We start from the raw sequence: 10,815 nt of genomic DNA, 5'->3' as shown, positions 1-10,815 counted from the left end.
GGGGCGCGCCTGGCTCGGGGCCGGTCCCAAAAGCTTTGGGGCAAAAGCCAGAGCCCCAAAAGCCCCCCAGGGAAAGCCTCGATGCTCCCAGAGCCTCCTGGAGATGTCCAAAGCCACCCCCTGGGAGCTGGAGGCTCCCAGCCCAGGCTCCGAGAGGGAAAGGGAAAAGGAGGGATGAGCCCAAAACACAGAAACGGCCCCCAAAAATGCAGGGATTTATCCCTGGGTTGGCTAAAATGTGGGAAGTGACCCTAAAAATTCTAGGGATTTACCCCCAGGTTGGTCAAAATGTAGGAACAGACCCTAAAAACCCCAGGGGTTTACCCCCAGGTTGGCCAAAATGTGGGAACTGACCCCAAAAACCCCAGGGATTTATCCTTGGGGTTGGCGGCAATCGTAGGAACACGCGGAGCTCGGCATAGAAAATGAGCGTGGCAGAAGCCGGGTGGAGACGATAACGTTTATTGAAGTCTGGAAAAGTGAGAGGCTGAAGAACAAAACAAGTTCGGCTTTTCCAAAAAACGTCAGACCCCCCCCCACCCGCACGAGGCGGGCGCCCTCGGCCACAGATTTCGGGCTTAATTTCGGGTTTTGGTGGCGGGAGGAGCTGCGGCGCAGGCAGGGCTCCCCCCAGAGCTGCCCCGCGGCCCCCTCCAGCCCTGCCCAGTCTGACCAGTGCCTCGCACCCGTACCCAGAGCGGGTTCTGGGCTTCGCATCACGTCCTACAGACACCAGGGCTCAGCACCCTGCTGGCCCTTCGCACGCCACCCCCTCTCCACCACCACCAGGAGCACCCCAAAAACCTTCGGCGCAAGCCGCCTGCCCAGCCCGGCGGCCCCTTTCCCTCCCCACGCACCGTTTTCCTCCGTTCTGACCCCAAAAAGCTCCTCGACCCACTTTCTGTCGCCATCAGCTCGAGCGGAGCCACGTGAGCAGCCCCGAGCCTCGCCGGGGGGGTGCGTGGGGGGGGCCCCCGCAGCACCTGCCAGCATCACAAAACTTAAAAAGGAACAAAAACGCTAAAAGATATAAGTTACTGCTTAAATTATTTGTAAAACATCTCGGTTTTGTTTTCTTTTTCTGCGACATGTTTTAAATAATCCCCTCCCCGGACCCCCCTGCCCCCGACGTGTTCCCCAAATTGGGGGTGGGGGGGGGTTCAGTTCCAGCAGGGCCAAACCCTGCTCTTAACTGGGAAGTCGGCGAGGGAGGGAAGCGAGGAAGAGAAAGGGATTTTGTCCTTTCACAGCTTCGAGGGCTCCTCGCGAGGAAATAAGAAAAGTTCTAATAAAAGAGTTCTCGGGGGGGGGCAGCGGGGAACACCAACAGCCCTTCCCCTCCACCGCAGGGGCAGGGGATGAGGGAGGGAGGGGGAAAAAAAAAAACAAAAAACAGGGCAGGCAGGCCGGTTTGTCCCGATTCAGTAGTAAAAAGGAATTATTTGGGGAGGGGAGGCAGCGGCGGGGGCGGTTCTGAGGGCAGGGGGGGGGGCCGGGGTCTGTCTGTGTTGGAGGCTCTGGAAGCGGCGCCTGCCCGGGAGGGGGGGTTCAAAAGCTCGCCGTAAGCGTGGAAATCGAAGGCTGGGGGCTGGGTGGGCTGCATGCCCTGGGCGCTCAGCAGCGAGTGCAGCATGTTGACCGTATCCTGGTAGTCACTGGCCTGGTTGGCGTTGTGCCCGTTGGCCCCCGCCGGCCCCCCCTTGTCCGATTTGCCGTGGGGCCCCCGGTTTTTGGACGTCGGGGTTTGTAAAGGGAGGCCGCCGGGCTCCGAGCCGTGACCCGGGAGGTGAGGATACGGGAACTGAGCCCCGGAACCCTTGGAGCTTTTGCTGACTTTGGGCTGGTGCTCGTGGGGCGCCGCGCTCGCCGCCGCCGCCGTCGCCGCCACCTCCTCCGGCGGGGGCCTCTTGCGGGAAGAGCCGAAGAGGCCGTAGCTTTTGTGGGGCACGGCGCTGGGGGGGGCGAGGTGTTTCGAGTCTCCCGGGCGCTTGTTGAGCACCCCGCTGGGGCCGGCGGCGAGCTGGGGGTGCAAGTGTTTGTGCGAGTGATGGTTGTGGTGGTGGTGGTGGTGGTTGGAAGAGTGGCCCTTGTGTTTCTCCTTGTGTTCCCGGCTCTTGGCGCCGCTCTCGTCCAGGGAGCCGGGCCTGTCGGCGGCGCTCGGCACCTTGATGCGCATTTTGATCTCCTCCTGCTTGGAGGGGAGAGGCCTCTCGCCGCCTCCTCCTCCTCCTCCGCCCGTCACCGGGATCCTCAGCTTGAGAGCCGAGGCTTTGTCACCTTTTTCGGGGCCGGGAGGCCGCTCGGGGTTCTCCGAACCGATGGGGATTTTCAAGATGATGGGCGAGGGGTTGCTCTCCTGCTGGACTTCCCTCTCCCGCTGCTGCTGGACCAGCAAATTCTGCGCGGCGTAGGCGTACTGGGACCTGACGTTGGCCTCCATGTTCTCCAGCTGCCTTTTCTGCGCCGCCAGCTCCTCGGCGTGCTTGGCTCGGTATTCCTTCAGCGACACCTTGGCCGCCGGCGCGTTCTTGCCGCCCTGCTTCTGATAAGCAGCGCCATCTTGCTGCAGAGGGTGCTCGGCCGCCGAGCCGTCGCTAGTCCTGTGGCCCTGGGAGCTTTCCAGTTTGGGGGGAGGATGCTGGGCCAGCCAGTGCTCCGGCTGTGCCCCCGCCGCCGCCGCCCCTTCCGCGCCGCTCTGCTCGCGGGGGGATTCGGTGGAAGGCGGCAGGGCCGGCCCCGCGCCGGCGGCGGTGGAGGACGTGGACATGCTCATCAGGCCGGCGATGTTCATGTCCGAGCTGTTGTTCCTGGAGATCATGTTGAGGATGGTCTGCTCCGACAGGCTCTTGTCTTCGCTGTGCTCGTCGGCCTTCGACTTCCTGGCCGCCTGCGAGGCCTGAAGGAAAGCAGGGAGCGGTTACTGACCTGGGGCTGTCGCAGAAAGGACACGGGAGCAGCCTCCCTGCTGGCTGATGGACACCCACTGCCCCTTTCTCTCTCTCCTCATGCCAAACAACCCGGCACGGGGCTGCTAAAGCAGTTTAAGGACCGAAGTTTCTAGAGAATTAATTCAAAAACGAGGCACTCGAGTGCCAAGGGAACATTTTGCAGACCCAAGATGTTCGGCTCCCCCCCACGCGTGCCCTCCAGGCACCGCCTGGCCTCGTAATGCTTGGAGACACCACACAAAAAACCTCAGGGCCCGCGTTCTCCTGCAAGCAGCCACGAAGCAGACTCTTACCCGCCAGTTCCGGATGCGTTTGAGCCGGTTGGGAGTTTTCTCGAGGATCTGCAGGAATTCGTGAGTCAGTTCTGCAGAGGAGACACAAAGCCAGGCAGGATGGTCAGAGGCGGGCAGGCCGGCCCTAAATCCATCAGGGCAACCCCCTACTTACTGATGAATGGAGCTACTGATGAGATGGAGCTACTCCAGGAGGGGAAATACTGACAGCTAGAACCACTGACCACAGGTTAACTCATCTCACTGTGCGCCTTTTGCCATCTCTGTTGTACCATAGCAGCTGCTGCACTGGAAACTTTGGCAAAACCAGAAGCCCTTTGAGTCCGTGAACCGGCCGGTGGCCGTGTTGGAATGGCAGGAACAGAGATGCCAAGATAATACAAGAGCCTTTTGGGGGACCTTGCTCCAAAACTTACCATCTAAGAGCTCCAGAGTTACAGTGCCATCAACGTATTCCCACCAGTGCTTCCCGTCCGTGGAGACTGGGATCTCCCAGTTGGACCATTTACAAGCCAGGTGGATACAGACGCAGGCCACAACGGGAGGGGTGTACTGCAGGCTGAAGGTGGTCAGGTGCAGGCTGACGTCACCAGCAGGGAGAGAGAAACAGAAAGCCATGAACTCCCAAGCCTGAACCTCAGCACACACAATCGCCCAACTGGAGAGACGCTGCGGAAGAGGTGGAGGTGGGGGGGGAAGTTCCCTGCCGTTCCTCCCCCAGCACAACCCTACAGGCGTCTCCGTCCCACTCTGCCAGGCTGCTCCTGCCTTCCCCGCTGCGCTCCGGGCACCTCTGGCAGCTCAAGGCTCAAGCCCTCCTCTGAGGGAGCAGCTGGGGTACCTGCCAGCCCCCACCTCTGCTGCTGGCTCTGCTCAGCCTGAGAAAAACAACAACAAAACAAAACCAAAAAAAAAAGTCCTAGTGCAGCTCCTGGGAAGGCAACACCACGGGCAAAGGGCGTCGTTACCGCTCCGAGAACCTACAGGTCAAGCGGGAAGCTCCTAGGATCTGCGCTCATCCCCTCCTGTCTCTCCGAGGGGAGCGATCTCGCCTTCGTGTCAGGGAAGTTTACAGCAGAAGCACCGAATTCCTGAAGGCCCACGCCTGGTTTTGCAGTTAGGAGCCGAATTTGCAGAGATCTGCACCGCTTATGTTTCAAATTAAACCTCACCCTGAGCCCCTTTTACCCCGAATCTGAGCCACAGCAGGATTGGGCCCGTTGGCTACGAGAACTGCAGCGCTCTGCACAGACCCAACCTGACGTTCCTCCATTAAAAATAATAATAAAAAAAAAAATATTAAAAGTGCTAAAAGTCACCTCCCTGCTCGTTGGACGTGCGCCTTCTCCAACTGGCCACCGTGGGCTTTTAGGAAGGGTTTTTTCTTCCCCCAGGGAGCTTTAGAAAAAGCACTGATGCTGCAGCCACGAAGCCTGCCGTAAGGAAACGGGCTCACGGAGCTCCTGCCACCGCCAGGCCCTGCTCTCCCTCCCCTCCTGCAGCGACTCAGGAGCGTCTAAAAGGCAGCCCCGGCCACACGCCAAGCGTTTCCAGCAGTAAACGAAATTTGCTCAGATGGCAGAGCTGGGACGGGAGGGCTACGGAGCACCAAAACCTCAGAAATCCCAACAGGGAGCTCGAGCCAACAGCGCGTTCGAGAACTGGGATGCAGCAGCACCCCACAAGCTTCCTCTCCAGCTGCAGGAACACCCCACCAGGCCCTAAAATCCATGGCAGAGCTGCCACACTTGTGGACAAGCCCCTTAGAAAGCACGCTGCTGAGCCCCTCCGGGGTAACGGCAGCCCCATCTCTTCACCACGCGGGGGTTACTCAAAAGCTTTTTCTATCCACGCATTTTTCTATCTCTGTGGAGATGGAATATTTCATATTTTTCATATTTCATAAAATATTTCATATTTTTCTATCTCTGTGGAGACACAGAGCTGGGCATCAACGGGCAAAAAAGGCACGAAATCATTTCATGGGTATCGGATTTATCCACACACCAAGAAGTCAAACCCGGGAAATTCAGAGCGAGAAAAAAAAAAAACCCTTATCCCCTTATCCAGCATGGCTAAGAAGTGAAGTCCTGGTGCCCCAAGAGCCTCAACTCTGCCCTACGACGATGCCAGGAAGCATAAAAATGTTAAATATTTGTAGCTACTCCTGAATTTGTCGACTTTACTGCTCAAGCACCTCAATCGGGCGTTTCGAGGCATCACGTTAGGGCAAAACTGGGGCTGCCTGGCCGCGTTTCTCACCTTCTGCTTGGATTCCTTTCAAGTCTAACCTGACCTCCTCGTTTCTTGGTTCTGCAATTACCTCTGCAGGGATAAAACCCGTCCCAGGGAGGTTATTTCCCCACGCAGTACTAACACTTCACGCCAGTGTAGGAAGGAAACCCACAGGGTGCCCTCTGGAGCCGTGCCACCGAGTTGTTCTCTGTCCTGCTGCCTCCCTGCGCTAGCGGCGTGCTGCTGGGCGCTGCTCCACCACGACGGGGATGTGGCGACGCTTGGCCACCCTCCCCCAAACTATTTTCTGGGGTTAGGCAAAGATTTCTGCTGTTTTAGCCTCCTCGTTTGGTGTTTTACGAACAACGAAGCTCCATCCCTCTCTAGGCAGCACGTGGGGCAGACCCGACTCCTAACCCAGCTTTTTTCTCCCATCTTTTAATTTCTGCCAACTCTTTCCCAGAAACACAGCGTTTTCTGTCGCCACAACTCGGAATTTGCCTGAAACTGGTAACCCAGAACACAAAAATTACAAAAAATAAATAGAGATGGACGTCCCAACACCAGGACTGCTACAGGCCTCACCAAGAAAATCCAGGTGGCACCTGACAGAACTACCCGGACCTCTCAAGGTGAAAAAAAAAACAGACTTTTATTTAATTTCCCAAACTCCACCTGCAGGCAGTGCTTCCTGGCCTGCCAGCGCAGCCATTCAGGCCAGGCAAGGCTGTGCTTTTCTCCTGAAATCCCTCCTGCCGGTGTCCAGCTCCTGTTTCTCTCCCTTTACACTCCAAACCAGCTTTATTTGGGGACACAGACTGCTTGTTTTCAGAATCTGCACAGCACCCGGTGCAGCGAGAGCTCCCTCTCTGACACCTCGGTACTAAGCAAGCAAAACCGTGCTTCAAATCCACCCTACGCCTGGTTTTCTTTTTGGAACTGTCAACAGCTGCCTAGCCCTGGGAAAATAAAGCAGTGAGGTTCTACAGCAGCCCGTCTGCCTTGCTTACACGGCTGATTTTGCAGCTGGTTTGGGTCAGAAGCCAGCAAGGGAAAGGTTTCCTGCCGTCTCCGAACCAAACCCAGCAGCCCCCGGTTGCTCACTGGCTAAGCAATGCCCCAGGGGTCACCGGGGGCTTCTCTCCTCCAGGTAAGACCCTTTGCCAAATAGGAATTAATTAAATCAGAGAATAATAACCTGTTGGTAGCCATGAAATAGGAAGTTTGCGCCAAGTCCTTGCTGGCTGAAAGAGAAAAGGAAAAAAAAAACAGGGAGTTAGCCCTTCTGACAAAACACTGCTACGTTTTACTTCCAAAACCACCAGCTTTTGGCCACCGCGTGCAAAATAAGAGCCCCCAGCAGCTGGATCAGCTCACGCCACGTCTAGGGAAGGCGTTTAGAAGCAGACAGAGAGCTCAGGGGGGCTCAGCAGAGCCAGAGGTGCTCATAAATGGCTCAGTTTTGATGCTGGCTACGGTTTTTGGCCGCGGGCAAGCTCTCCTGCAGCAGGGGGTCGCGAGCAGGAGCCGCCTCTTACCTCGCACGAGCTGAGTGCACTTCACCACGTGGGTGTGGGGGTGGTCGATGGTGATCTCAAAGCCTGGAAGGAGACAGAGAAAGAAGGCCGTCAGGTAACGAGCAGCAGAGCCCAACGGATCTATGAACCTCGTGTCTCCTGCTCCCGGGGGACAAGGGCAGGGATAGAGGAACCCCTTGTCCTTTATCCCAAAGGCTCGGGACCTCCAGCCACAAAACCCGAAGGTCACCGCTGCTGCCAGGCCTCCATCCAAGCAGCTCAACGAGTCCTGCGCCATGAAAGGCCTCGCTGAAAACAAAACAACCACGAAGCAATTTAAAAATAGCAAGACAAAGCCTCTTCCAGCAGCTGGGAGGAAGGAGAAGACAATGGCATCTGCTCAAAGGAATTTCTGTCACCCAAAGAGCTAAGAGGAAGCAGACGTTTTCCCTTTGAAGGAGGCTGCAGCCCTAAGAGTCAATGGAACTTAATCCCCGCTTCGGTTTCCTATTCGCTTGGTGCATTATGGTTTTAAAGAAAAGACAAAAATCCCGTCGGTCCATCTGTGCAACAGACTCGGTTCCTTCCAGGCAGAATAGTCCAGAATATTCCAGATGAGCTGGGAAGTTACAAAAGGGACAGGGAGAAGTGAGAATAGCTCGGATCACGCTTCACCCCCTGGCTCAGGAGGCCAACACGTGCACCCCGTACACCCCTGGCTCCTCCAAACCCCTCCTAAGGTGGGGATCAGCAGGGATTTACTCCGAACCGAGTCAGAAATAAGAGAGCTGAGCATTTTGGGGGGCTACATACAAACTGCCTCTGCAGCAGAAGAGATGTTAGGAAGAATAATTGTAAGAGGACGTTTTCGGAAGGAGCAGGACGCTGGATCCAGGAGCCACAGCCCTGAGCTCAGGCCCCAGCTTCTGCTTTCAAAACCAAGAAGTGGCTGGGAGGGGAATGAGAGCAATCTGATCACGTTAACCTCCAACCAGTGTCTGAGCAGAACAAAACCTGCTGTGGGGGAAAAAAAAAAGAGAGGAGCCACACTTCCACGCTTCGGTTTCTCTGAGGATTGAAATAGATGCAAGTTACACCTGGAAATGCTGAGGTTAGAAAGGAAAACAGGAGCAGGGTGGGGTGAGAGCAGAGTTTGTTGCTCGGGCTCTTGTCCTGCCAGCTGGGCATCTGCCCCCGAGCTGCGTGGAGCACTCCTGGCTCTGGGATTCGTGTGGCAGCCCGCCCGCTTTGAAAAACTTACCCAGGGTCTGCAGGATTATGCTCTCCAGGATGACCAGGTCCTGGGCTTGTTGCAGGTAAGCCTGGGGTTGAGAGGACAGGCAAGTTACTCGCCACGAGGCACTCCCCATGAAGCCTGCCCGTTTCTAAAACCCTTCTCTCTCAGGGAGGTGAAAGCAGCCAGGGGAAATCTTTATGCCCACCTGGCACAGATTCCCTGCCAGAGGGGAAAAAAGCAGAGCAGGGCAGACCCGCTGCACTGCCAGAGCTCGAGCTACAGGATCCAGACCCTCTCAGTCCCAGCCCCTCACAGGAGAGGAGGCAGCTTTTGTCCTAAAGCTTCCCCGGATAAAGCTTCCCCTTTCCCACAGGGCTGGCTGCTCAGTTTTGGGTTAAGATGGGCCATTTCGGGAAATTTGGCAACGTTTCTACCAAACCCACTGCTGAAGGTGTGGGGATGGAGCAGCCCCAGCTGCCCCACGCCATCCTCTGCCCTGCCGGGCACGGCGCAGCCCCAGCAGCAGCCCAAAAGCTCTCTGCAGCTCAGAGGAGAACCTGAAAGCTCTCACTGCCCACCCCGGGGTGCAGCCACGTGCTTCTAGAGCAGCTCCTTTGGAACAAAATTTAAGGAGGAGCTGCTCGGGGGGCAGCCCGTTCCCATTCCCCGTGCCCCAGCTCCTCACATCGGGGCGTATTTCCCCGACCCCAACGCTCACCTCGCTCCTGGTGTCCGGAGGAGGCTCCTGGGGATGCAGGCAGGCGTGAGCCACCTTGATGACGTGCTCCAGCTTATGGGGCTGCTCCTCCACCTTGGCTGCCAGGAACAGAGCCGCCGGTGCCACCGACTGCAGGGGAAAAAAAAATTGACTCTTTTTAAGTTCTGAAGTCTTAAATCAGAGCAAATGAAATCAGACGAATGTTTATCTTAATTAAAAAATAAATACTAATGATTTAATTTCGGTAAATAAAGCCTGCACAAGGCTAAATGTCACCAGGAAGATGAAGGATCTCTGGTGCCTCACAGCAGCTGCAAAGCCCCCTCCCTGGGGCAGGTCCCACCACGTCACCGTGACCCCCCCCCAGCCCCTCCTGGCAGCAGGAGCAGAGCCAGGGACCCCCGGAGCCCCCCCCCCCAGCACTTACGTTCCTGTGGAACTGGGTGAAGGACTGCACCATGTAGAAGCGGTGCATGTACACGATGGCCGTGTTGATGGTGAGCTGCGAGCTGGTGGCGGAGCTAAGGAAAGGCACGACCCCGCGGGGAACACCTCCAGCCCCAAAACACCAGGCTGGGCCCAGCTCCCTCCCCCAGGCCCTGCTGCTGAGATGGATCCAGCCCCCCAAAACCAAGCCTGGTTCCCCCAAAATCAAGCCCGGTTCCCCCGTGCCTGGAACCGGCTTCCCAAGCTCCTGCTGTCCCCAGAACCAGGCCTTGATCCCCCCACTCCAGGGCCAGGCTCTCTCCAGCTTCCCCCAGCTCTCCCCTCTCTGCTGCTGTCTCCCCCCAGTGCCCCCCAGCTCTCCCCACTCCAGGACTGGCTCCCCCCAGACCCTCCTGGCTCTCCCTGCTCCGGACCCGGCTTCCCCCTGGCTCTCTCCTCCTGGCTCTCCCCTCTCTGGTTTCATCTCCCCCCAGCTCTCCCCACTCCAGGCCCTGCACCCCTCAGCCTCTCCCTGCTCCAGGGCTGGGCTCTCCCTACTCCAAACCCATCTCCTTTCCCTTTGGGCCCAGACTCCCCCAGCTCCCCCCAACCCTCCCCACTCCATCCCCAGCCTCCCCACCTCCACGATCGGTCTCCCCCCAGCTCCCTTTGACTCCCCCTACTCCACGCCCGGCTCCCTGCTCCCCGGCACCAACCTCCCCCAGCCCCGCTTCTCCCCACCTCCGGTTCCTCCCTTTTAGGGCCCGGTTCTCCTCAGCTCTCGCTCCCCTAGGCCGGGTTCTCCCCTCTCCGGGCCCAGAACCCCCCCGGCTCCGTCTCTCCCCAGCTCCAGGCCCGGCTCCCCCAGCTCCAGGCCCAGCGCCCCCCGTCTCCGGTCCCGGCTCCCCCCGGCTCCGTCTCTCCCCATCTCCAGGCCCGGTTCTCCCCCCTCTCCATGCCCTGCTCCCCCCTCTCCACCCCCAACCTCTCCCCGTTCCCCCTCCCCACCCCCTTTAACCCCCGTCACCCCCCTCCCCTCCCCTCTCCCTCAGCGCAGGCCGCGGCGGCGGCGGTGTAGGCCCGAAGCGCAGGCCCGGATACACGTTGAGGCGCTGCCCCATGTCCTGCAGCAGGTTGGCCGCCTGCTGCCGGTACGAGAGCTCCTTGTCGGGGTCGAGGCCGGCTCGGCGCGAGGGGCTGCGCTCCAGCTGCTCGCGGCTGAAGTACCAGCGCCGCCCCGCCGCGCCGCCGGCCCCGCCGCCCGCCGAGGCCTCCATGGCGGATCCGCGCGCGCACGCACGCACGCACGCACGCACGCACGCACGCGCTGACGTCACCGGAGAGGAAGGCGCAGGGAGGGGGGGAGCACGGCGCATGCGCGCAAGCGCCGAGCCGGAAGTGGCTTCAGTAGGGGGGTGGCGGTGGGCCCCGTGGCACCCCC

General features: G+C 58.7%; 1 protein-coding gene across 3 annotated transcripts; it reads right to left on the bottom strand.

Annotated features, from left to right (window-relative positions):
- Window positions 1-457: 457 nt before the first annotated feature.
- CCNT1 (cyclin T1) lies at window positions 458-10,672 on the bottom strand. 3 transcript variants are annotated; one of them, XM_082781389.1, is made up of 9 exons: window positions 10,476-10,672; window positions 9,376-9,457; window positions 8,949-9,077; window positions 8,255-8,315; window positions 7,015-7,077; window positions 6,675-6,720; window positions 3,658-3,821; window positions 3,242-3,312; window positions 458-2,896 (listed from the first exon to the last, which is right to left on the bottom strand). In XM_082781389.1, the coding sequence occupies exons 1-9, from the start codon at window positions 10,649-10,651 to the stop codon at window positions 1,439-1,441; spliced, it is 2,250 nt and encodes a 749-aa protein (XP_082637515.1). In that variant the 5' UTR covers window positions 10,652-10,672; the 3' UTR covers window positions 458-1,438. The 3 variants fall into 3 exon arrangements, with proteins under 3 accessions (XP_082637515.1, XP_082637516.1, XP_082637517.1); XM_082781390.1 differs by lacking the exon at window positions 3,658-3,821 and having other exon boundaries at window positions 2,460-2,896; XM_082781391.1 differs by lacking the exons at window positions 458-2,896; window positions 3,242-3,312; window positions 3,658-3,821 and adding an exon at window positions 3,832-4,119.
- Between the last annotated feature and the right edge of the window lie 143 nt (window positions 10,673-10,815).

This window comes from Aythya marila (genome assembly GCF_965140915.1).
Source record: "Aythya marila genome assembly, chromosome: 30".
NCBI classification, from domain to species: Eukaryota; Metazoa; Chordata; class Aves; order Anseriformes; family Anatidae; genus Aythya; species Aythya marila.
Note: the sequence above shows the minus strand (reverse complement) of the source record. Positions and strands in the feature narration are given on the sequence as shown.

Coding starts and splice junctions, on each gene's coding strand:
- CCNT1 (XM_082781389.1), bottom strand. CDS start 10,651: ATGGAGGCCTCGGCGGGCGGCGGGGCCGGCGGCGCGGCGGGGCGGCGC. Junction 9,458..10,475: donor ATGGGGCAGCGCCTCAACGT/GTATCCGGGCCT, acceptor CTCCGCCACCAG/CTCGCAGCTCACCATCAACA. Junction 2,897..3,241: donor AACGCATCCGGAACTGGCGG/GTAAGAGTCTGC, acceptor GCTTTCCTTCAG/GCCTCGCAGGCGGCCAGGAA.